The sequence below is a fragment of the Uloborus diversus genome, chromosome 4 (assembly GCF_026930045.1).
Source record: "Uloborus diversus isolate 005 chromosome 4, Udiv.v.3.1, whole genome shotgun sequence".
NCBI lineage: Eukaryota > Metazoa > Arthropoda > Arachnida > Araneae > Uloboridae > Uloborus > Uloborus diversus.
This window is the reverse complement of record NC_072734.1, coordinates 46,354,732-46,381,494: the sequence shown is the minus strand read 5'-3', so window position 1 is coordinate 46,381,494 and position 26,763 is coordinate 46,354,732. Positions and strand designations below refer to the sequence as shown.

General features: G+C 32.5%; 1 protein-coding gene across 1 annotated transcript; it reads right to left on the bottom strand.

The window, feature by feature from the left end:
• Nucleotides 1-1,014: 1,014 nt before the first annotated feature.
• Nucleotides 1,015-26,763, bottom strand: LOC129220101 (nucleoredoxin-like). Its single transcript, XM_054854441.1, has 7 exons — nucleotides 26,455-26,763; nucleotides 12,010-12,264; nucleotides 7,998-8,205; nucleotides 7,340-7,428; nucleotides 4,311-4,401; nucleotides 2,571-2,704; nucleotides 1,015-1,206 (listed from the first exon to the last, which is right to left on the bottom strand). Exons 1-7 carry the CDS (start codon nucleotides 26,761-26,763, stop codon nucleotides 1,015-1,017), a joined length of 1,278 nt encoding a protein of 425 aa, XP_054710416.1.

Below are 26,763 nucleotides of genomic sequence, written 5' to 3'. Positions count from 1 at the left end.
TCAAGAAAACATTTATTGTGTGGCACACCAGAGCTCAGATAATTTGCATGTGCTAAACAAGTAAAAAGTACTGCATTAGTGATATTTAAGTTTCTGGGTTTTACCATTCACGAAAACATTTATTGTACGATACACCAGAGCACAGAGGTTCAGCAAAGGTTCAACGAGAAAAAAAAATATTGCTTTTGAGATAGTTATGCTTTTTAAGTTTTACCATCCAAGAAAATATTTACTGCATGGTTCACCAGGGCACAGACATTTTGCACTTGTTGAACAAGAAAAAAGTATTGCATTAGAGATATTTATGCTGTTTAGGTTTTACCATACAAGAAAACATTGTATTGTCCACCAGAGCACATGGGTTGAACAAATAAAAAATATTGCATTTGTAATGTTTATGCTTTTTAGTTCTAAAAATAAATAAACAAATAAATAAATACATTAACAAGATGAATGTTTAATTCTAACTTATGTTGTCTAATCAACAATGGAATTTAAGATAATTACTGGTTCAATGAAGGAAATGATTTGAATAGCGCAATCTGATACAAGTTTTACTCAATAAATGACATATTTTGCTTTAAGCACTTGGTCCATTAAAACATCAACTGAATATTTAAATAATAATCATAACATTTGAACATTCTATCACTAATATTGATTTCACGCCAATGGCAACAAGAACAAAAAATTGTTGCAGAATTTTGAGCACCTCATTGGTTCTACATATTTAACCCTCATGCTGCGAATGGCTTATTCATTGGCTGTCATTTATTCAATAATTAAATATTACTTTCATCTAGTGGATTACAATTTGTTGATTGTGCTACAACATAATCAAGAAAATAGATAAATCATCATTACTGATGTAATATACATAACATCAGATGTATTCTGTTACTATCAGCTTATTGCAATTGGAGTAAAATCAGCATGTTTCTATAAAATCTATATTTGTACTCTTTGAGAGACATGAGTTATGAAGCTGGTGACAGCAAAAAATGGATGGAATTTTTAATTGCCAATAACACATGGCATCAGTTTTTGTGAGAGGAAATCTCTAACAAATTTTCCGATGGTCTCAGAGGATATAGCGTCTTTTTTATCATGAATGTATTTCTTACTATTGGCTATGTCCAAAATGACTAGAAATGGAGACTCATCGCCAAATCCGATTATGTCTCGAACGGAATCACAAATTTCAGCCTGAAATAGAGAAATAAATGCATTAAGAGTAAAAATGGAAGATTAAACATTTCAGTTTTAATTAGTGTTAAGGTACAAACATGTTGCCAATGTATGAATACAGGGTGTCCCAAAAGGTCGTTTACAAACTTAACATGCTGGTCAGTCATATCATGATGAACAAATTTATGCAGTAACATACAATCGCAAACACAATGCTGGTGGACTACATGCGCACAAAGTCAGATGCAACGGATGCACAACATGTTGCATATTCATTACACAAAGACAATTTTACACAACATTTTAGTTTTCAAGGAAGGCTTATAGCTGTTGTTAAAATATGCTGCCTTTAGCTGTCATACACTCGTTGCAACAACAAAGTACCGACCGACGTAATAATGATCCATTCTGACAAGATTTCACTGATCGCTGCGTTGTCGTTGCAACGTAATTATGAGAGCTGGCAGGACGTAAATTTTAGCAACTGCTTTGAGCTTTCCTTAAAAACTAAAATGTTGAGTAAAATTGTCTTTGTGTAATAGATATGTGACATGTTGTGCATCCGTTAGTGTCTGCCTTTGTGTGCATGTAGTGCGCCAGCATTGCGTTTGCAAACACATGTTCTTATGAAAATCTTGTTCATCATGATATGACAGACCAGCATGTTAAGATTGTAAACGACCTTTTGGGACACTCTGTATAAACAAGAAAATGTTTAAAAATAAAATAATTTTTCCAAACCAAACACCACATCAAAATAAAAATATAAAGTATCTGCGTACATAACTCAAAACTATCTGCAGGAATGAAAATCAACAAGCAGTGGGTCGGTAACATTTTTAGTAAGAAAATGCCTTTTGCTTTCAATCATGTATTTGTGAAAGCAATAATGAATATTTATCTTCAAATTTTGAAGATAATCAGTGTTTAATATGGATATTATTAATAATTTTCAGCCAATGCACATATCTACAGCAAATGTATCTGCACATCATCAAATGTATCTGTGCACGCGTACATCTATATTATCTAGCTATGCCAAACACATGTAATGAATCAATAGTCTATTCCCTGAAATTCTATTAAAGCAAGGCTCAGCTAAAGAGGACTTTTGGGGACTTGAAACTAAAAAAGGGACTTTTAGGGTAAAAGGAAAGAGCTCTCACATAGTCACTTTGTATTCGACAATTCAAATTTCCCTTTGAAGTTTGCAAGACTAACAAAGTACAACTTAGATACTAAAATAATAATTTTTCTCTGTCATTCCATGGATAATTAATAATACACATAACAGTAATCAATTTTGAATGCATCATGTTTAAAAATACTAAAACAGAGTAAAAATTACATTTTTGATAAGCTAAAAGGTTTTGAAAACTTACATCTCCAGCATAGAAAAAATTTAATTTTGGTATAGGATTTTCTTCAATTGAAGCCCGCTTCAATCTTGCTTCATATTCTTCAGCAACTGGCAACAAGGCAAAGTGAGCTAATTCCATTTCTTTCTCTTCGCATGCTTCAACATAAAAATTAATTCAGTTGATAAAGTTAAATGAATTAGCTTGTGTTTTCTTAAAACTAATACTTGTGCTTTGTAGCATAAAATAAAAGGTATTAAAACGTTTTTTAGCTTTTCTCCCCCTCCCCCCTTTTTTCGGAAAGGTTCAATCAGAGCTACAAAATACCATTTGCAATAAAAAATAAGACATAAATAAAATGGTTATAAATTAAAGTAGAAATATAATTTATGTTGACTACATTTTACATTAAGTGGACTAGTCATTATGTTTGTGGACTAGTATATCTACATGCTTACTGGTCACTAAGACCAATTATTTTTAAGGATTTTGACATTGCCAATTTTTAGAGCAGGGCTGATTTAAAAATACCACCTTACAAGTTACTATATGATGTTTTAGTTTCTTCTCAAAACGTGGGTAAGGCAGAATTCATTAGAAAGAGTGAAATCATTCATTCTGAGAAATTCATTATTGCAGTGAAGGGAAGACAGATACAAAAGTTGCAAGCCCTAAAACTACAATTTTAAACTTGTCTTTGTTAAAGTTAGAAAAATGAGCAAGGTGGGGTGAAAGGAATTTCTCTTAAAAAATGTTCAAAAGTGAAATCTTAAAGATGCGATCGTTTGATGATATTAAAAGAAGGGCCTTAAAGAAAAATCCAGCTTCTGGTTTTGAAAGAGGTTATTATTGAAAAGGGGTCAAAGAGCAACTTTGGGCTCATATAGAGAATCTGGGGTGTGTTTTCTAGATTTTAAATCCCCAAAATGCAGCTTTTAAGAAACAATCGGTAATTTAAGGGGGGGGGCCTTGACCCTCCCCTGAATCCATGTTTGGAAGGGCTAAAGTTCAGAGCCCCCAAAAAACTTTTGTTGTTGAAGTTTTTGAAACACAATTACAGGCTATACATAGTGACATTAGATTAGAAAGTAGGACTTACACAAAAAAAAAAATCATTGAAGGCCTGAAAATTTGCTTTAAGGCCCCCAGTGCTAAGTGCCATTAGGCTTTCCCCTAATGTTCGGAGCTCAACCCAGACTTTTTCTGATATTTAAGGGGCTAAAAATGCAATTTTATTGCTGTTTTATATGGTTGTAGGGAAAAGGGGAGGGAGAGGGAAGATTTTAAAGAGCTCTAGCTTCAGATCTTTGATTTTTACAAGCCGGGGCCAAAACTTAAAACTGCAGCCCCTATCCATCTTTCTTTAAGTTTTATTTTGAGTTTTAGTTAAAAAAAAAAAACACAGAAATAGGGTAAATTTGCCGCCCATCACAAGTTGTCACCTGCGACAAGGAGCACTTATTCCCCCTAGATCCGGCACTAAGGAGCTCTCTTCTTGGTTACAACACTTTTCTATCAAAACTAATTAATAAAGTGTGCATGAAAGTCTGATTGTACATTTGACTGATAATAAATGCTTGTATTTTACAAACTTTTGTCTTAAAATATTTTGACAAAAATTTAGCTTTAAACTTCTCAAGTACAAATCTTACCGTTTTTCAAGGGCTTTTTTGAAATCTTTAAAATTTGTCTGAATGAACTTATAAATAAATAAATAAATACATATATTATATGCATAAGCATAAGAAAAAGCAATATACTAACATGTAAAAAAGATGAGGCATGGTTCTTCATTCAATTTGGAAAAGTGCTTTTCTGCAAGTTCATCAACCAGTTTCGGCTTCCAAGGAAAATCCTTTGGGGAAATGTATACAATTAAGTAAAGACACATTATGCTAATAAGAACTCTACATCTTATAAATTGAAAACCGAGTATAATTTGTATGTATGTATCTATGTCATAGCTACTCCTGGTGAATGACAGAAAACTGAGCATCGAACTAGGCATCGATGGATTTTTGACTTTTCTGGCTACTTGTTTGACTTGGTTGCATAATTTTACGACTTTAATAAGCAGAGATATTAGGGGAGACTGGGGTAATAGGTGTCACCTAAGGGAAAATGTATATAAAACTTTACTTTGTGTTAAATTTGAAACTCAATCATGCAAAATTGCTTACATATAGTATATTTTATCTATTACAGATTCAAATTGAGCCTTAATTGATTTTACCTATTGAAAAATAAACAATATTGCACAATATTCATTCTCTTCCAGACAAAATGAATTTCAGGAGTTTTCAGGAGTCAAAAGCAAAATTTTCAGGAGTAATAACACGAGTGGTTTTTACAAGAAAATTAGTTTCAGTAACACTTAATCTACTTTGCTGTCAAAATTTAAAAATAATTTTTTTTTTATTCATTAGCAATTTTTTTTCACACTATTCAATCAAAAAATAATAATAATATGAGTATTCATCTGAAGACTTATTCAGTTCACAAATGTCAATTTACAGACACTTCCTTTTAACGCCACTATTAAACTTCATCCATTAAACACCCATTTACTGCCCGGCATATTATCAATACTAAATGTACTACGAAATAGCAATAGAACAACTAATTAGCAATAAAGAAAATATGCTTAATAGCTGTTAACACAAAACCTAGCACATGCTCTTGGTTCGTTCTCTAGTGGCAGTTACGATCAGTCAATGTAATGGGTATGATCGGACAGAGTAACTGGTCAGTCGTTAGAATAAACCCAATTTCTTTGCGAAAAGCACTGGGTGCTCTGTATAATATGAGAATTTTGATTGACTGCCAGCGATTCAATATGGCTGCTGAAACGGAGACGACATTAAAATTAAAATTAGCGATTGTTAAAGTTTTATTTCGAGATAGATGAAGCACTTATACTAGTCAAAATTATTTTCAGGAGGAGAGGGGGAAAATCAGGAGGTTAAAACAAAAATTCAGGAGTTTTAAGGGCCCTTAGAAGAAAAAATTAAATTTCAGGAGTTTTTCAGGATTTTCAGGAGGTGTACGAACCCTGATTGTAAAATCAGCTTCAACAGGATAACCCGTAACCTGGGATAGTGGTAGTCAGTAATGTCATTTACTACTTAACGGTTGTAAAGTAAGAAATATGAGGATTTTCAATGACATAAGCCCATTAAACTGAACTCTTTATGTTTATTTTATTATATAATTCTGCTTTTTAGATGTTACAAAAAGGAATTGAAAGTATAGACACGATATGTAGACAATGATTTAAAAAAACACCTTTCCATTGTAAAAAAGGTTAAATTAACTCAAGTTAATTTCACTTTACAGATCTCATCACATAAAAATAGCAATGTTTAAAACATTAATAAAACACTATGTGATACAACAATATGGTTTACCTTGTTCTTCTGAGAGCAGTCTTGTTCCGAGAAAAGTAAACAGTAAGAGCTGGTAGAGGATTAAACTATTCTATTTCTTATAAGGCAAAAAATCAAAAAAGTATTTCATACACAACGGGCAAACGACGACTGGCAAGATCCCCAGCGCTTCAGTAGTACAACACGTCTATAATTTGCCGTGAAATGGCAGCACCAATCAGTTTAAATCTGAGTTATTCACTTCACGAGAAATCATAGTGACTGCATTACCCGTGGACCGCCATTACCCCAGTCTCCCTTAATCAAAAACAATTATTGTTCTTCCTTGGTATTTAACTGTTTTTTTGTTTTTGTTTTTCCTTTCAGCATCTTCGTTTCTTCCTTCCATCTTTCCTTTTCATGGCCATATCGCTGAAACATTTCTAGCGGAAGTAAAAAACCAAATAAGGCACCTTTTTTGAAAGCTTTTGAATTGCCTCATCCATTCTGTTAGGGGAAAATTAAAGGCAGGTTGACCTTGGAATGGCTCCAGCAAAAGCGGGTCAAGTTGCCACACCGAAAATTAATCCACTGCCCAATAATTATTGTACTGCCCCAGGCGGCAAGGAGGGGGCAAAGTTCCCAAATAGTACATCCCCTTCGATGATGTAAACCAACGCCCCGTAATACAGTGAACAATAAAATTCAGTGAAAAAGTGTTGATGATGATATTAAAATTCTATTAGAAAGATTTATGTCTGTTGATAGAATTATTCCAAAATGTTTGAAAAAGTTAAATTGTTTAGTAGTTTAGTTATAAATAATTACAGGCAAATTACTTACACATTCTGATAAAAAAAAATCTTTTCGAAGGTCTGTGCAAGTTAACAGTAATACAGAACTAGCACAGTTACGCTTTAAGAGTAGACCTAACAGCTTTATAACTATTTGCAACTTGTGATAAAACATGTTTGCCATTACTTTTATCATTTTTAGCCCCCCCCCCCCCACACACACATAAAAAAAAGGATATAGTAAGGTTGAAAAATTGATAAAAAAAAGGTTGGAAATGAAAAGATTGAACTTGAGATGAACAACACAAAGTGTGACTTTGAAATATTGCGAAAGGAAAACTAGAATTAAAAATTGGAAGAAAATAAGATAACTAAGAAATAGAAAAACAATGTTTAAGACAAAAGTAACATGTAAATGAAAAGAAATACACTGTAAGATACACTGTCAAGAAATGTACACGTGAAAAATTCGTGAAGAACAACTGCACTGCCTATCCGTTCAAAATTGTAGTTTAATAACACAAACTAGATTGTATTATCATTTTTAAAAAAAGAGAAAGAAAGAAAGAACAAAACAAAGTGATCATTTTTAAACAAGAACTTTAATCAATAATAGTTATTATATTTTGCATACTTCTCCATCAGGATCTTCATTTACTTCCAGCCGACCTTCCTTTGTTATAACAAAGTTGCTTTCATCAAGTAAGATAAGGCTAGGTATACCTAATAAATAATATTATACTTTGTAGTTCACAGTGAACATTTTTCAAACAATAACTTAATGAAGCATTTCATTGTTATCAAAAAAAAAAATCAAAACAAGAAAAAATTTATAACAAACTGGTAATATTTTCTTTTCAGTAATGAAATTCAAACCAAAAATTTAATATTTTTTTAAATTTAGAAATAGTTTTAAAATACTGGATTTTTTACAATACATTTATTTGCACATGAATTCCCTGGAATAACTTTAAGCATATGCTTCAGTGGTAGTTATAAATGCATTTTATGATTAATGTAATAATTTAAAAATACATCAATAACAGATTGTGCATGTGAATTTATTTTACTTATTTAAAAATTATTTTGTTCATAATGTTATTTTAGTTGTTTGACTAGAAAAACACTCAAAATAATGTAGCTGGTGTCCAGTTACTTTTTTTGACAAATAAGTAGAACCTTGTGTAATTATTATAAAAGTAACAAATATTTTCGTTTGCATAAAACAAATTTTAATAACAGAATGCTTTTTAAATTGCATAAAACACGATAATTGACAAGAAATAGTATACCTCCAACACCGTAGACATAACCCAATTCTTTCCTTTTTTTCTCCTCTGAAAAAGGCACAGCAAGCCAAGGCATTGTAGAAAAATACTGCTTAAAAGATTGTTCACTGCGATCAGAACTCACAAAAATAATTTCAAATTTCTTGCCAGCTTTTTTAAGTTTTTTGTACAATTTGACTAAAATGGGAGTAAAAGCTTTACAAGGAGGGCACTGCAAGTAAAAAGAAAAGAAAGAAGCAATTAAAGTGAAATCGATTTAAAATTTCAAAACATGTTCTTTTACTGGCAGAGATTGTTGTTGCAAACAACAATGTTGCAACAACTAATCTTGTTGTAAACTGTGTATACCAATATAACATGAGTATTACTTTATGCATTAATTAATTTTTATCTTAATTATTAACTTTTATTTTATTACTTATTATTACATTTATTTTATTACTTATTATTTATTCATTTTTGTACATTTAGTGCTCACCAAAAATTAGGAAATATCTTCAATAATTCAGTACATTTAAGTAGTTAACATTATTTGCTACTATACTACAGCAGCATTTGGTATCAAATAAAATTTTTAAAAAATACAAATATGATTTTGGAGCAGAAATTTGAAGTTCAGGACTAATATCTTCTGTTTCTTCATCAATATCAGAAAATGAGTCTACAGTTAAGAAGTTCTTGTCAAAGGTTTCTAAATTGTTCAGAAAATATCAAAGCTCATAAATCAGAAAAGCTTCTTTGTTTCTTTCTCAAAGCCAAAAATTCTGCCACATAAAATTTGCTTGAAGTAAATATACATTTTAGATCAGGTTCGAGAACGCAAAATACAATGACTTTCTCATTTTTTACCAGACGATGATAAGGTTGTAATTTTAGAAATTTTTGGAGCGTCATAGCCGATTCTCTAGCATTTAGGGATCGTTACAAGCGTTTGAAATTGCATTAATGACGTAGGCCTTCAGTTAGGACCGTTCAAATGTTCCCTACAACCAGGGGATCATTACATCCCGGGTTCACTATAGAAGGGTTCGACTGTATTCTAACATTCAAAGTAATTTAATGTGAAAGAAAACACCATTATAAATTAAAATTTTTTCGCCTTTCGATTTTTCTTAAGTCTTTTAATACATTAACCTACTATTACTAACTCATTTACTCATTTAATACAAAACAGAAACTAGAGACAAAAAATAGCCTTATAATATTAAGTGTTCATAAATATGTGAAACCATAAATATGTAACAACTGACTTTTTTTAAGAAAATATTCAGGTAAAGAAATATTGTTTCATAAATATTTAAAAAAATAAATTAATAAAACAAATAAATTAACAAAATATTTTGTAGTATTTTAATTGCTGAAGTTTTATACTACATTGAAGATCTCTGTTTACACGTTTTTGAGGGGAATGTATGAAAGAAGCGTACAAACGAAAAAACGTATAATAGGTATAGATTAATGTTAATATGTATTAGGCTTCTGAGGGACCAATTTTAGAAACGTATAATTGATAAAAACGTATAAAAGAGAAACGTATAAACGGTGCTTCACTGTATATGAAATATTAAATATTGCTTAAAAACAAACTAATTAAATTAATCACTGTAATCAAGGTTTTATAACAGTAAGTTATGGTATAGAACATTAGGCATTCTGTATTTTCAGGTTGCAGCCTATTACATTTTCGTTCATTGGCAGTCCCTGTTTCTGAAAATAGACTTTCACTATCAGTTGCAGTTTAAAAATGTCAACCAAATATTCAACATTCGGTTTGAGTAAACCAATATTCAATGTTCAGCAAATTTTGATATTCAGTGCATCTCTAAACAGTGGCGGCGCTAGGCGTCGGCGACTGCCGACGGCCTCGCGCAGATAGGGCCTCGCAAAATTCTCAGAAGTAAATTCTCAGAAGTTTTAAAAAATTTCCATGTTTTCAATTGGAGCTCTTATTAAATACAACAGACACAAAAGTAATCAAAATTACACAAATTAATTCCATGAATTCAATTATTAGTCTGAGAATATTTTATGATTACAAGGGCCTCGCAAAACTGCATCGCCGACGTCTACTTTTGTTCTCGCGCCGCCACTGTCTCTAAATTCAATATTGTTTCTGGAAATCGTTAAAATACAGTAGAACCTCGATTATTCGAAGTAATTGGAACCGAACTTACTTCGGATAATCGAAAATTTTCGGATAATCGGGAATTCATCTATAATCATCTAGTTTAATATGTAGTATCGCCATTCAACTGTTATGGCTATTTTAACTGTTAAATAAATTTAAATTATAAATGAAAATTAATTTATCTCTGAAACAAAATTTACAATGGTTTAAATGGAAGCTTTATCTGGTACAAATTGGCTGTATTTTGCCGTGCAGTTCTATCCCAAAGTTTTCTTAAGATCATGAGTTCAGAGGAATCACACTGTTTCTGTTGTTCCAACCAAATAAGACCTTTTGAGAAACTCTCAAAAGCATCATTGAAACTTATCTTATTTATTCGAGAATCATTCTCATATTCATCATCACCTTCTTCTTTTGGAGAATTCCGGACTTCTGCTATTAATTCCTCATCATTGAGCAACTGGAAACCTGCAACTTCCGTGTCACAATTCAACTGATCTGTGATTTCTCTATCACCACAATTTTCAAAGCCTTTTATTGTGCTAAAAACGCTTGAAAACTCAGTGACAATATCTTTCGCAATGTCTGTAGCACTTTCATCTGCGCCACTTGAAAAATTCAGCTAAATTTTTCGCCAACTTCGTCTTAGTGTCGATTGCAGCAAAGATTCCTACGCGTCACTAATCATATGAATGCAGTCTTTGATGTTGTCTTTTCCGAAACTCAGTTATTGAAGCTGCACCAGATTCAGAATCTCCTTCAAGAAGTAATTTTCTGATCAACTGCTTTCAGTAACGTCGTTTTAAAGACTGCAAGACACCTTGATCCATAGGCTGCAGCACAGACCTTGTATTCGGGGGGTAAAGATAAACATGGCATGTTACCAGATTTTAGAGAATTATGTTCCGGATGAGCTGGACAGTTGTCGAATAACAGAAGCGCTTCATTCAAACGTTATTTTTCTTGCCAAGATTTTACTGCAGGCATAAAAAAAAAAAAAAAAAAACAGGACAGAGAACAGCAAATGGGTTTTCCTTCCTTTCCCCTGTTCTGGGATAGAATTGTCCACAACAGATAAGTGACACAAAGTGACCTCTCCCTTTTCAAATTCTGCTGCGAAGAAAACTTCTCTGTTCTTGAGATAACAAAAGAAGTGATTCTTTGCATTCGCTTACAATCAGATGGTGCAATAACATTTGATTGTTCTGGGACTTGGTAGTATGACCTTCAAAATTTCGAAATGGGGTGTTTTTTTGTTCAGAACAGGAACGCTTGGAAGTGAGGAAGAGTACACTCATACTAAAAATTGAGCTTGTGAGAAGGAATTCCAAAATATTTATCTGCACTCGTAGTTTGGAAAGGACGGCTTGCATACGAAAGAAATGTGGGTGGGGGAGGATTTAAACATAGATGTTTGTTAAGAGAACATTTTAGACGATAACAACAAATGAAAAAAGAAAGTGAACTAAAAGAGACTTCTGTTTCGGAGAGTTTCGGTTAATAGAGGTTCGGATAACAGAGGTTCTACTGTATAATCGCATAATATGGAAGTAGCAGGAGTGGCCACCTAGGGGGGGGGGGGGGGGGGTCATGGCACAGACTGCGGCATTAAAATTTTTAAGGTGAGGGGTGTTTTGAGGGTATTTTTCTTTTTTCTTGGGGGGGGGGGTCTTTGCAATACTGAGGGGGTGCACCCTTGCCCTAAGAGTGGGTGGGCTCCCTTGGAAGAAGTTCATTTTTTTCATAATTCAACATGTATTTTGACTTTTTGTAGGATGCTTTGTGCAACATCATTGCTTTTGATTGGAAATAAGGCGCACATTATATGTTTTACAAAAAGCATATTGTCACAATTTTATCTCAAGTATGAAGTTAAAATACAAATACCCAGTGAGCTGAGAAGTAAAGGCCTTTGATGCTATCTGAAATGGTATCAAATGACACTCTTCCATTAGTTGCAGATATCAGAGAAATTTCAGTAAGAACTTCTGTTGAATGTCTCATCTTCCATGGAAAACAAAGGCCAAGAGGATCATCCATAACACAAGCACGACCAAATGAAGTTATCAGTTTCCCTGAATTAGCTTCAATGATAACAAGAGCTGGAATGCTCTGCACACGATATTTTCGTGCAAGATCCATCTGCAGCAAAAATTTGAAAATATATTAAAAAATAAAATAACTTCAATGAAATTTAGAAAAACAAATTCTGCACTAAAACTCATCTTTTAAAGCTTACTTAATACAGAGTTGGTACTAGTGTCGAACCGAGTACATACTTGGCCAATACCAAATGAAATATTTATTTGTATGAATGAAGACAAATAATTTGTAATTGATAAAAAAGTATTCAAATATAAATTTACAATATGCAATTATTTATTAATGCTGGACTGATAAAATATGGCTTATTAAAGGTGGAGTCAGGACTTATTTATTGGATCACAGGGCACATTGTGCCAGTTTTTATAACTTTAATATTAATGTTTCTTACTTAAATTTATGACAAACGAATAACAACAGCCAAACCCAAAAAAAACCTATAATGAAACCACATGGAGGTTACAATGAACAAATTTTAGAGTGAAGACACATTATTTTTAACTGATAAAAAGTATTCAGATATAAACTTAAAATAGTGAAAATGCAATCATTTATTACTGCCATGGGTGCAAGTTTAGTGATGTGTTCAAGACAGATATTTTAAGTCCCTCCCTCCCCAAGCATGTGTGTTTAAAAAAAATTTATGTGTATAAACGTTGTAGATTTTAGCTATGCCAGTTTTGAAATCTGATTTGAATTTTAAGCTTTGGATTTTTCTAACAACTTGAATTTAGGTTAAATTGTAATATTTAAGAGCTTTGATATTGTAATTCCAAAGACCTAAAAACCGCCAATAGCAGGGGGTCTGGGGGTTTTTTTAATTGAAGTTCAAAAAACGCAATAGTAGGCCATTTTGGTAAAGTTCAGGGAAAGGAGGGGTTCAGAGACTCTCTTACATGAATTTTTTCAAACTGATAGTCCGACCTGATTGGGCGACCTTCAAAATTATTAAGAGAAAGAGGCGGGGGATGCGCTCTGGTCTCTCCCTGACATTGAAGCTTTGAAAACGAGTTCAGGAACTCTCCTTCAGCAATATTTCGAAATTGAAGTTTCAAAAACGCAATTTTAGACGATGTTGAATAATGTTAGGGGTAAAAGCGTTCGGGGTTCCCCGACATTAGTTTTTTGCCGATTGTAAACAATTTTATTGCAGCAATAAAATCGTTGGAACATAAGATTTTCACATTTGCAACATAAATCAGTTCTGATCTGAAAGTCTACACATGGTAGTGCCAACAAACTAGAAAAGAAGGAAAGGTGGGGGAAGGGTATGATTGACTAATGATAACAAACTGGCACCTTTCCCCCACACAGTCTTCATTTGATAAAAAAATCTTTTATAAGATAGCAGGTAATGAAATTAGCCATAAAAAAAACCCACTGCAGTGAAGTCGATACATTTTTCAAACAAGATACACTTTCCAATATTCATTAATTAAAAAAAAGCAATAGGGGAACTGAATCCTTACCCCAGAGAGGGCCACCGAATCACATCCTTCTGAAGGCACTCAAATATAGCCTAAAGTGACCTTTGTAATATTTCAGCATAGAAAAATTTTTGGAATGAAACTCCCGAACCCCTTCTTCTGAATTCATTAAATATCCTAAATTTGAGTTTTAAGGCTTCAGTTTCAAAAATTTTTTTCTAGGAACAGTACCCCATTTACCTACATACATGACTTATGATCACCTTAAAGTTTTAATACTTTAATTTCGGAACCTTTTTGAAAGAAACTTCCTACTCCTTTCCCCTTTAAGTCATCCAAAGATAGCCCAAAACAGAGCCTTTAAAATTTCAGAAACAGAAACATTTCGGGCTGGGCTGAGGAATACCCCATCCCCCTTTCTCTTTGTCTTTATTAAAGGCAGTGTACATAGGCGGATTTATGCCGAAATATTTGGGGGTGCAACAATAACAGGGATCTGGGGAGGGGAGAGGGGAGGCATTTCTGGAATAAAAAGGCAGTGGCGAAATCAGAAAATGATTTTAGGCCGGGACACACTTTTAAGCCTAAAAAACGCGATGTAAACCATTTTTAGTAAGATTAGGGGATGGGTGTATCCAGCTACTGGTTTGGAATGGGATTCACGCCCCAGAAAAAAATTTGAAATAGTAGTTTTGAAAACGCAGTTTTACAGTTCTTGGTGATATTTTAGGGGCAAGAAAGGTACATGTGGATCCAAGGCTATTTTTAGAAATTTTACTCTTATAAATGTGATTATAGTCCAGTGGCGGATCACCGCATAGGCGCATGAGGCGATAGCTGGGGCCTCAAGCAAAGCAGGGGGCCTCGGAGCTGCCAAGTGTCACATCCTCAAAATTATGGTTTTCCATGATAAATCCTCAAAACTCATGGAAATTGATAGATAATCATGGATTTTAGGCGCGGGATGATTGCTCATTGCTCCCAATGGAGATAGGGCCCCCTGAGTCTTAAGGGGCCCCAGGCTTCAGGTGCCTTTGTTTAGATTTCCCCAGGAGTTTGGATTTTCCTCATTCTTCCCAGAATTTCAGTACAAAATAGTATGTTCTTAAATACTCCACAAAACTGTTTAGTACTTTCCGATAAAATGCAGTTAGTCTTGCTAGAATGATTTTTACCGTTCCAAACAGTTTTTTGGCCGAGTACTCCGTACACTCGACCACTTACTACTTTGCTGAATAAAGAATATTCATCTTGTTAAAAAAAAAAACTGTTGATCACGAAGATATTTGCTTTAATTGGAATAGCCAAGGACAGGCCCGGATCTGCCCCGCTGATCCCGCAGTGCGGGTGCCCACCTCCGTAAGGGGCCCAACGGCCCAAGAAATTGAAGGGAAAATTTTAAAAAAAGAAAAAAAAAAACTAGCACTAAGGCTTATTAACATTACAAATATACACTGCTGACCTCTAGAGAGGGGCCCTACAGATTTTGATGCAGGGGGGCCCAAAATTTATAGCTCAGGGCCTGGCCAAGAACGTGTCTAGAGGGGGTTAGACCCCCCCCCCCCAAACAAACGATAACCAGTCGTTATTTGTCGCAGCATTATATCAGTCCTCAAAATATCCCAGTCGTCATTTGTGAGATTATGCCCGAGTCGGTGTTTTTAAGGCAAGTAGGACTTTTATTGAATGGGATGTAACTCGACCTATTCGAATGGTCACTTTTCTTGACGAACAATTATATTGCCCTTCCTTATCTAGAAGGGAGCAGACAGATCGGTGGGGGGTCCAGATCGAAGTCATCGGCACAATGGCACAGCTGTGTTTTCTTTCTTTACTTTTTGCAAAGTTTCCCGCTTTCCCACCAGTAACCAACCCGTAACAAAATAGCTTTATGACGTATTTAGTTAAATAAGTAATTGGGAAAAGGCAGGAATTTTTTCTTTTTTTGGAGGAAGAACGAGAAACGTTCGTCATTCGCTGTTTTGATTCACTCGTGCTCGTGAACGTGCTTTTGCTCTGTCTTCAATCAACGACAAGACCATTCTTTTTGAGATAAGTTTAATGATATGTTTTAACAACTTTAATTTTTAGAATAATGCTGCTATCATGGTGTTAAATGATGATATGGTGTTTTGAACAAATAGGTTTAATGGTACAAAGGTATAGCTTTTAAAAAAAATATATACTGTTCATTCTTCTTTAAATTATATTTCCATTACAGAGAAAAGGAACATCTGTTAATTCATTGCAAAAACGCTTTATAAAATTACTATAAAAATTTTAAATGCCTCTGCTGCGAAAGTAGTTGATTTTGAGTGTTCTCCTTCTTTCACTGGTGCCATTTGTTTGTAATATATTTTACAATTTCCACTTCATAAAGATTGATTTACTCATTAAAGGTAAACGTTTTATATATAAACTGTAGTTAGGGCAAACCTAGCCTGACAGCGTCGTAATGCAATAATTAAGAATTAGACCTGCGTAACTTTCACAATGCTGCCAGGTTAGGTTTTCCCTAACTATAGAAGTGTTTCAGTTTTATTTTCAGGAGTGTAAATATGCCATATTCTACACAGGTAAAGAGCGTGTTTTAATGCTTTAAAAAAAAAAAAAAAATGATGGTAATGATTTAAAAAAAAAAAAAATTAAAAAAACATAGGCTTTAAGATTTACTTGAAAACTTCTGAAGAATAAGGATTTTCGAACTTTGAATTTCAGAAGAAAATAAATAATTCCAGGAAAATGCTGTCAAAATATCTGGATACTCAAAAACTCTTATGTTTCTTTTATATTTTTTTTCATTCTGTAAAAGTACTACGAAAGAAATTCATCATCCAACTGAAGTCAAAAAATAAATAAATAAATAAAGGAACGAAAATAAAAGGGCTTCATTGATGACTTATTAAATGACCCTCGAAAAATTACTGACCCTAATGTTACAAAATATGATCTTAAGAATCGCCTTTTTAAGACTTAAATTTCAGGAAACATTTGAACAAGGTTCCCCGAACTGCCTTCCTTTAATATTATAAGAAAATCAAGTTTTTTGAACTACACTGGTGCCATTTGTTTGTAATACATATTACAATTTCTACATCATAAAGATTGATTTACTCATTAAAGGCAAAAGTTTTATAAACTGTAGTTGGGGCAAACCTAACCTGACAGCGTCGCAATGCTATAATTAAGAATTAGACCTGCGTAACTTTCACAATGCTGCCAGGTTAGGTTTTCCCCAACTATAGAAGTGTTTAAGTTTCATTTTCAGGAGTGTACATATGCCATATTCTACACAGGCAAAGAGCGTGTTTTAATGCTTCGAAAAAAAAAAGATGGTAATGGTTTAAAAATTTTATTTTAAAAACATAGGCTTTTAGATTTACTTGAAAACTTCTGAAGAATAAGGATTTTCGAATTTTGAATTTCAGAAGAAAATAAACAATTCCAGGAAAATACTTTTAAAAAATCTGGATACTCAGGAATTCTGATGTTTCTTTCATATTTTCTTCATTCTGTAAATGTACTACAAAAGAAATTCATCATCCAACTGAAGTCGAAAAATAAATAAATAAGTAAAGGAACGAATATAAAAGGGCTTCATTGATGACTTATTAAATGACCCTCGAAAAATTTACTGGTTACAAAATATGGTCTTAAGAATCGCCTTTTTAAGACTTAAATTTCAGGAAATATTCGAGCAAGGGTCCCCGAACACCTTTAATATTATAAAAAAATCAGGTTTTTTAAACTACACTTAAAAAAAAACTTAATTGGAATAGCCCCTGAGTAAAAAAACAAAAAAAATGCTGAAGCTTAGGACCATAATTTTTGAACAAATTTTCACGGAAGAGATTCAGCACCTCTTTCTTGAAAAATTGTTTATCATGTAACGTTTGTCTACAATTGCGTTTTTGGAACTTCAATTTCGAAAATTGGGAAGGGGGGAGGGGAGAGAGAAAGAAATTGATTTCGATCTATTTTTTAAAAAGATTGATCGGGGGCACTCCCTTGGCTCCATCCCTTACCCTAACGTTGATAAATATGGCCTATAATCGCGTTTGTAATGCTTCATTTTCTACTACTTTCCGCTGAAACACCTGCACCTTTTTGTTCCCAAACATCAGCAAAGAAAGTCTAAAATTACGTTTTTAAAACTTCAAGTTTCAAAATTTTTGCGGGGGAGAACCCCCGGACCCCCCTTCACTTCTTAGATCACAGGTTTTCTCTTTTCTTTTGTTAAGTGTCCCGCCCTCCAAAGACTTTTTTCTGGTTGCGCCACTAAATTACACTTGCATTGGAAAACTGGGTAAAGCTGGGATTTTGCTAAATGCCAGAAATCGGGGCTCGGTGGAAATCTCCCCTTGCACTGACTAAGTTACGAAAAAATATAGTTTTTTTTTGGTCAGAAATGTCGTTTTTTCCCTTTTAAATAAGAATGTAACTGCGCCCCCACCTCTTCCAAAACTTGTTTTTTATCATATATATATGTATATATATATATATATATATATATATGATTTTCTGTATTGTTAATATTAATAAACTATATCGTTTTTGTTGTGTCAATAGAGGGCCTCCGGATAAGGCTGCGCCTGGGGCCTCACAATCCCATGATCCGCCACTGTTATAGTCCATATTTATAGTTATAGTTTGGGTTAGGAATGAGACTTATAGACTGTCTCCAATCGATTTTTTGAAAAGCAGATAGAAATACGTACCCCCTCCCCTTACCCATGCTACCTCTTTAACTTTTCATAATTGAAGTTCCAAAAATACTATGGAGGACAGTTTTTGATGCTGTTTATAAACGAGGTGTTCTGGAGCTCTCCCCTGGAAAATTTTCGAAATTGAAGTCCTAAAAATGAAGTTCTTCTGCAATACTCCATGGAATTTAAAAAAAAAAGGATTCTCCCAAACATTTCGAAATAGTAGTTTTCAAAACCAAAATATTCTCTTTGATGATATTAGAGAAAGGGGGCCGGATGCCCTTGTTTGAATATTTTCCAAAATTACAGTCTTAAACACATGAGTGTAGGACCATATTTGGTAACGTTAGGGACACGGCAGTTTTTCAAAACTGAAGCTTCAAAAACGCAATTTTAAACTATTTTCGATGTATTTAGGTGATTAGAAGAGCTTCCTTGGAAATTTTGCGAAAGTGAAGCTCAAGAAACGAAATTTGAGGTACTCTGTAATAACTTTGGCTGGAGAAAGGGCTTTGGAGAAGAAAAATTTTGAAGACTAATGGAAAAAATGAAAACGAAATATTTAAAAATGAAAAAAAAGGGAGGGGGAGATATGAAAGAAAGAGGATTGTGCGAGGAGAGGGGAGGAGGCACACAATTCGCCGTCAATAATCTGAAACTGTTGAAAAATTAAAATGTCAATATTTCTTTTTGAAAGAAATTAAGATTTTTCCTCAACATTCTTTTTTTTTTTTTTCATAAAATAACTGCGTTTTCCCAAAATGAGATCTTTTCTTCTCTTCAATAATAAAGAATATTTTTTTAAAAACATCTACTCAGCATTTTGTGGGGAGGGTCACCAGTGTTGTGATTTTGTTTAAAACCTCAACCTCCCCATTTTTACACCATTAAAGACAGCCTAAATATTTTTGACTTTTAAATTTTTAAGAGTTTACAGAGGAAAAGTCCCAAACATCACTCCTAGCTTCAAAATACTATCAACTCAGTTTTTCAATAATTTATTCTGGAGCCCTTGAGTAGCCCCCCCCCCCCCCTCTTAGATTGTCCAAGATACAAACATTTTAAGACCTCAGTATAGGGGATTTATTTGCGGACTTACCCTCTTTACAACAGCAGCGTTTTTTCGTAAATTCGTGCAGCCCTTAATTTACGTTTCCTTTTCTCTCTTCTCTCTCTCGCTCCCCCCATATTTTCATTCTAGCGAGTGTTAGATTGAAAGACAATGGAATTCAGTGATTCCTCAAGTCTTAGAATATTTTACTAGAAACATGTCAAAAATTCAGGAACAGTTGCCCATTGGTGTTTCAAACCAGCTTGAAAATTTCCCCCAACTCTTTCCAAAATTCCCATTTTATTAAAATCTTTAAAGTAACTGATAGTTCCCGTTTTGTCTGGTATGTGGACGCACTTTGCTGTGGTGTAAACATTTCATCCCATCAGCAATCACTATAAATCGGTGATTCAGATTCAACTCTAAGACCTTTTTTGCAAAAAAAAAAAACGCAAATAAAAAACCAAACAAAAGGATGATCGAAAATAGAAAGAGCAAAGGCTAAATTTTCAAATCGAGACGATTAATCTGATAAATCAGGGAGAATAGCGAGCAACTCCGCAGTCTGCAATGCATTGAGTTGGAAATAACAGAGCAACCTAAAACAAAGTCAAATGGTGCGAGTCTAAAAGCCACTCCTCCAAAAGCATGTTGCAAACAAAACAAGCCCATGGCGGAAAATCGTGAGAATGTCAATGTAAATTCGTGGTTATGGAACGGCCCAGTAATATTAATTAGCATATTTTTCAAACATGCAATTTTTCTTTTTTAAGTAAAAACTGAAAGAAAGTCATCTAATTTCTTTCTGTCCCAACCTCTGTCTCAGAAATTTTGTCCAAGACGGAAGGTCTTGCACCAATTATTACTGCTTGACTCATCATAAAATATGAACTTTTGTCGAAAAACATTAAATGTGAAATTAACAGGTAAAATAAAATTAGCTATGCACATATTGTATATATTGTTTCTACCAATGGGTCATTCCATGTCAGTTCAACCACACCCCAACACCCACCATCTCAGATTCCAATGAAACTTTGTATACTTCTACTTTTCATAGTCCTAAGTAACCTCCTAAAGTATTTCTTCTCTATTAAAAATAGTTTTTATTTTTTGGCCCTTCAAAGTTTTGCGATTTTGCGTTAGTTGTCATTTACTGTTCTCTGAGAATGAATAGCAGCTGTTTGCAAAAAAAATTATTTCTCAATAACTAAAGATAAAAAAATTTGGAAAATTTTTATATTAAATATTAAGATTTCAAGTATTTCAGAAAAAAATATGTGAAAAATCTAAATTTATATTCAGCAATTAAAAAAATTAACAAACTGAAAAATTTTAAATTTTTTCAATAAAAAAATGATAGTCAAAATTTTGGCATGAGGGTCTAAATCAAAATAATTTATATATTTTTTTTAATGATCATTAACATGTGTGCTAACATATAAAATGAAAATCTTTAGGGGACTTTGAGGGATTCTGCCCCCCCCCCCAGCCCCTTATTTTGATTAATGAAAAAAAGTTGACTACAATATTACAAGCTAAGTTAATAATTGCATTAAAGAAAATTTAAATATTGAAATACATTGGTGTTTGAACTTAAATGTAAACATTTAAATACTCAAGATTTTTTTTTGAATTGTAAATAATTAATTAAATTAATTAATAATAAACAATAAAAATAAGATATCGCAAAATTCGAAATTTTCCTACAACAATTTATGCATGCTAAAAATTATTGTTAAACAACATAGAAATTAAAACTTTAAATCTAATTCTAATTTATAATTACGCAGTTTATACAAAGTATTAAAAATCCTATAAATACCAGCTTAGAGCTTTTAACTTGATTCATTAATCGAATGCAATATCAAACTGAAAATTGGATTTGGTTTAACATAGCAATTTATTGGGTATGAGTTTAAAATGGTTACCATTGCCCAAAATGTTTATAATTAAGGCTTTGCAACAATCTTATTCAAGGGCGCCCATATATGGGGGCAAGGGGGGGGGGGGGGCTCGAGCCCCCCTTTTCAAATTAGAACTTCCTTGCTTTTAGTACTTTTTTCTTTGCACAAATGTAAAAATATTTCTTCTCCACCCCTTTTAATGAATAAGTTATTAAAAATGTCTAATTTTAATGACTCTAATCTGTCCTGAAATTGTTTTCTACGGGGAAAATATCCAGCTAAACCACGGGGAAAATATTTGAGCCCCCCCCCTTGCGACTTTGCATATGGGCGCCCATGATCTCATTTGACCCTAAAAGTGTGTTTTGTTATCTTGAGTGTTTCTATGATCATAAATGGATACTAATAACCTGGCATTTGTAAAAATGACAGGTATTTTTATTTTACACTTCACTAGTAATTTATTTAGATGTTTTGTTTTCTTTTTAATATATTTGCCTGTCACCTCCCTAACTTTGATTGCTTTACTAGCCCCCAAAAAGGAACAGCTGGTATTAGATGACAGCTGATCAGCAAGCTGTATGGTTTACGTTTATAGTTAGTTGTTTATATTATGACTGTGAGCTTGGTAACTACTTTTTATTTAAAATACTTCCTTTTTCTTTATTCCTCTTTCAACTGCTGCATTAGTTTTATCAAGGGCAGTATGTTCTTTTTTTCTACAAATGATTTATAAACATTATGTATAATTCCAGTTTAAATACAGTGAAACTTCAGTAACTGGACACACCGATAATCCAGGTAACTCGACATTTATTTTTCTTAGGGTCTGCCCAATGCTAACTTCAATGGTTGAAAAGCTTTCTAGCTTGACACACATTTTGCTAGAACTCCTATAAGTCAACATCTAATTGTTATTCTAGTTCAATTCATTCTTTCATATTGACCTTTTCTCAAAATTTTAGAAAAGTTCTTTCTGAGAATTCTATCTTTTATCCAGGGGAGTCAGCAACCACTCTGTGCAATTCTGATAGGGTAGGATAAAATGTACTCCATGGGAGGCGTGTAGAGAAAGAAGGCACCATTACTTGTTTTCTAAACAAGTGTGAGCAGGACTTGTTTTTTTAGCAGACCTGACTAACAAGAAGCTTTTATCTCTTTTCAACAATTATGTATTTATTCCTCACAAGATATTCAAATCTATTATTGTTTTTAAAAAGAAAAAAAAACAAAAATAATAGAAAATTCATTTACTGGAATTAATTTTCATAATGTGAATGTTAAGCATTAATAAGCATAAGTGATACAAAATTTTGGAACCCCAGTAAGTTGAGGAAAAGTTGCGAGTTATGTCATTAAGCTGGGGGGGGGGGGGGATCTGGACAAAAAAAAATTCCATGTAAATAATAATTTGTTTTCCAATTGTCATTAAAAAATATAAAAATCCATTGAATACGAGAGGTGCATAAATACTAATTTATTTCTTCATTTGCTTTGAGGTGAGGGGGAAAGGTAATTTACTTTATTTAGTCATATTATTTCTAAACAATCAGGCCATTAATTTTTAAGGGGTGTTAAATGTAATTTCAAGAAATTAAAAGGATGAATTTGTCATTGTACAGCAGTAAAACTATAATGGAAAAGCAGTTCCACGATAGCAATTTCTCTCAAACGTAGGGGGGGGGGGGGTGGATCCTGAAAGTACTAGTAACTGCATGATTATGAACTGGTGTTAAGACTTTTACTTTTGTTTTAACTTGTCTGAACTAAAATGCAGTAATCCATATGCAGATATTGTTGTCTGCAACTTTTGAATTTCATGATATCTAATTTTCAGAATGTTTATATTTAATGTAATAATTGTAATAATTTTTAACTATTTCAAATAAAAAAATAGCTTGAATATTAAATTTATATGTTTGATAATAATTTATACTTAACACACTTTATATTTAAATTTTTTAAATAATTGCTGGGAACTCTTGTTTCAAAGACATGGAAAAACTTTTCTCTATGATGCTTTCCTTGTTTCTAGGGGGGAGGGGACATAATCCCTAAAAGACCTATAACTTTTTTCATAGGAAAAGTTAAAGCACATATTCATGATCATTTTCTCTTTAAATCATGATTTTTAAAACTGGCCCTGATGTTAAAAATTTAGAATTTCAACAATGGTTTTTTTGACCAAAAAAAATCAAAATGTTTAACTTTCTGATTTTTAAAAAATTCTTTGTATAAACTAAGATTATTATAATATTTTTTATAAAAATATTCAAAATCTTAACATTTTTTATGAAAATTTTCAAGAAGATAATATTATTAGTTACTGAGAAACATTTTTTTTACCCATTAACAACAGGACAGTTAGTGTCTTTGAAAATGACAAAAAAAGTGCAAAATCGAAAAATTTCAAAAGTTTATAAATTAAAATACATTGAGATTGAAACAAAAGAAACTAAGGGGTTGCTTTTAACCACAAAATAAGGAAGTATACCAAGTTTCATCAAAACCTAGATGGTAGGTGTTGAAATCCCATTTTTGTGGTTGATTTGACAAATTTCAAACTATTTCAAATAAAATAGAAGCTTAAGTATATTTTTTTTTATATTTGAGTTCCATATTCAACACATTATATTTGAATTTTTGTCATAATTGTTGACAGTTCTGTTTTTAAGAACATGGAAGAGATTGTATGATGTTTTATGCTTTTTTTTCCAGAATGGGGGGAGGGGGGGGGGCAGAATCCCTTAAAGTCCCCTAATGTTTTTCATTTGATAAGTTAGAGTACATATTCATGATCATTTTTTAAAAAAATCGTGATTTTTAAAACTGACCCTTTTGTTGAAATTCAGTTTTTTGTCAACATCTTTTTTTTGAAAAAAAAATTCAAAATTTTCAATTTTCTAATTTTTTAAAAAAATTTTGTGCAAACTAAGATTATTGAAATATTTTTTATCAACATGATCAAAGTCTTTCTATTTTGTGTAAAAATTTTCAAAAAGATTATAGCATTAGTTACCATGAAATAATTTTTTTCGTAAACAACAACATCTCAGTTTGAGTGTCTCGAAAATGACAAAAAATGTAAAATCGCCAAATTTCAAAAGGCTGTAAAATCAAAACGCATTGATACTGAAAGAAAAAAAATTAGGGGGTTACTTGTAATCATAAAGGGATGAAGTATACCAAGTTTGATCAAATTCCGAGACGGTGGGTGTTAAAATCTCATTTTTGTGGTTGATTTGACGTGGAACGACCCCAATGCCTTTATGAAGATTTTTTTAAAAAGCACAGTAAAGTTACAGATTTATTCTGAATTCTTTTACATTATTCAAAAACTTTATTACCAATAAAAATCATTCATAGCTGGTAAATTTTGAATATTAGAAGAGCTATAATGGATTTATAAATCAAAATTTCATTTTGATTTTAATCATATAAAGTCGGACCTCTATATATTGAACCTATCAAAATTTTCTATACATCGAAATCCCAGCAAATTTTCATGTCCATTACATAGAAAATTTATTTCTATGTATCAAAAACTCTATATATTGAAATTTTTTATGAGACATTCGTAGATTTTTTTCGGCTTTCAATTGTTTGTCTCATAAAAAATGAATGTTAGGGTAGAAAATTATGTCCACTTAGGGTTACTACGAAACTCACAAGGAATCTGGGATTGAGGGGTGAGCAGATAGGGCGTTGTTCTGTTACTGAGTTCTTAAATTCTCTCAAGGTTATTTCAAATCTGAGTTGCAACCAGTAATACAGTAAAATCAGTTTCAAGGTATCCCTATTGTCTGTTGATTATCGTCCCAAGTTTTTTTTAGCTTCAGTGAGAGTCATTAAGTTACGTAAATTGATTTTTTACTTTTCTCTTGAGGACATTGTCAAAGCAAAAATCCCCTAATGTTATGGATCAAGTTGAATTGCCAAAGAAGGAAGATGTATGAAAGCTCAAAAATGTCATTTCAGGTAAATTTAGTATTTCTGCAAGCAAAGGACCCGCCTTCATAAGAAAAGCCGTAATAAAATATACTGAAACTTAAAGAAAACTTTCACTCAAAAACATGAAACAGCATTACGCTTGGTTTTTTAGAAACTATGCAGTGCTCAGTAAATGTTTCACATTTAATTTTTTAATTATTAACTTTCATTTAATTCAATACTCATATAAATTAGAAATTTAATTTTACATGAAAATAAGCTTTAATGTTTTAGAGACTTTTATGATAAACTAAGATCATTTCTATATATAGAATTTTTTTTCAACAAATTTGCTACTTTGATCTATGGAGGTCTGACTGTATTTCAAAGTAAAACACTTGCATTGAAAATAAGCACATTTTTCCTGAGTATTTCAAAAAATATTTTAAAATAATTTCAAGGCTATAAAATTTTTGAGTTAAAATCTTCAATGAGCTTTAAATAAATTTCAAATTCAACTTAAATTTGATATAACTCGACCAATACCTAACAGTTATAAAAATGATATCATATGTATACTAATAAACAGCAGAGAAAACATCAAATTGAATTATGGATTAAAAATCAATTTAGTGTCAATGCAAAAAAAAGAAGTCTTTACTGAAGCCTCATCTGATTCCTTCTTGCAACAGAAATTAAAACACACCTATCCCTTGATTTGCACAGAAGATGGGTTCCATATTAAAATGTCATCGAGTATTTTACCCAGAGCCCTGATCAAGGGTTCTGGGGTGCAAAGCAGATGTTCAGGCTAGATGAACGCTGAACCCCCAAGGTTTAGCTGACAAGAACGCTTGATGCTCATTTTATTGACCCACTGAAGGGATGAACGGCTGGGGCTTTATTGAACTTTCTACTTATACAAACTATTTCTTCTATTTTAACGTATCTTTCAGACCATAAAAAAAAAGAAATTTTAATGACAATAATAAACAAAAAGCCTAAATTCAAATAATTACACACGTAAAAAGTGAGAAAATGTAAAAATTGTTGTCTTATTATCTATTTTAAGAGCATTGGAAAATAAATATGAAAATTAACTATTCTTTTCCCCACGTGCATCAGTTTCATTTAACTAAAATCAAGGGCTACATATTTACTTAAAACTCTGCAATGTTTAATCGATTTCTAAAATACAAATATCATACTGGACGTTGTCTGTCTGAAAAGGGAAGAGAAAGCCATGGCATCGAGTTCATATGATCCTTATATTGCTTTTCAGTATAGTCTGAACTGATGTAAATTATTTCAAATAAGCCTTTCTTGCCGGACTTATTAAAATTTCTGTAAAACAAGACGAGTTCAGGAGTAAAAGCAATGCAGGATGGGCACCAGTGTGCAGAATAGTACAATCCAATAAACTCATTTTTTTCGTACAATGAACGAGTTTGTACGATCTCACCCGATTTCGACACCAACGTTTCTCCTAAAAATTCTACAATAGAATCTTGCTCCAT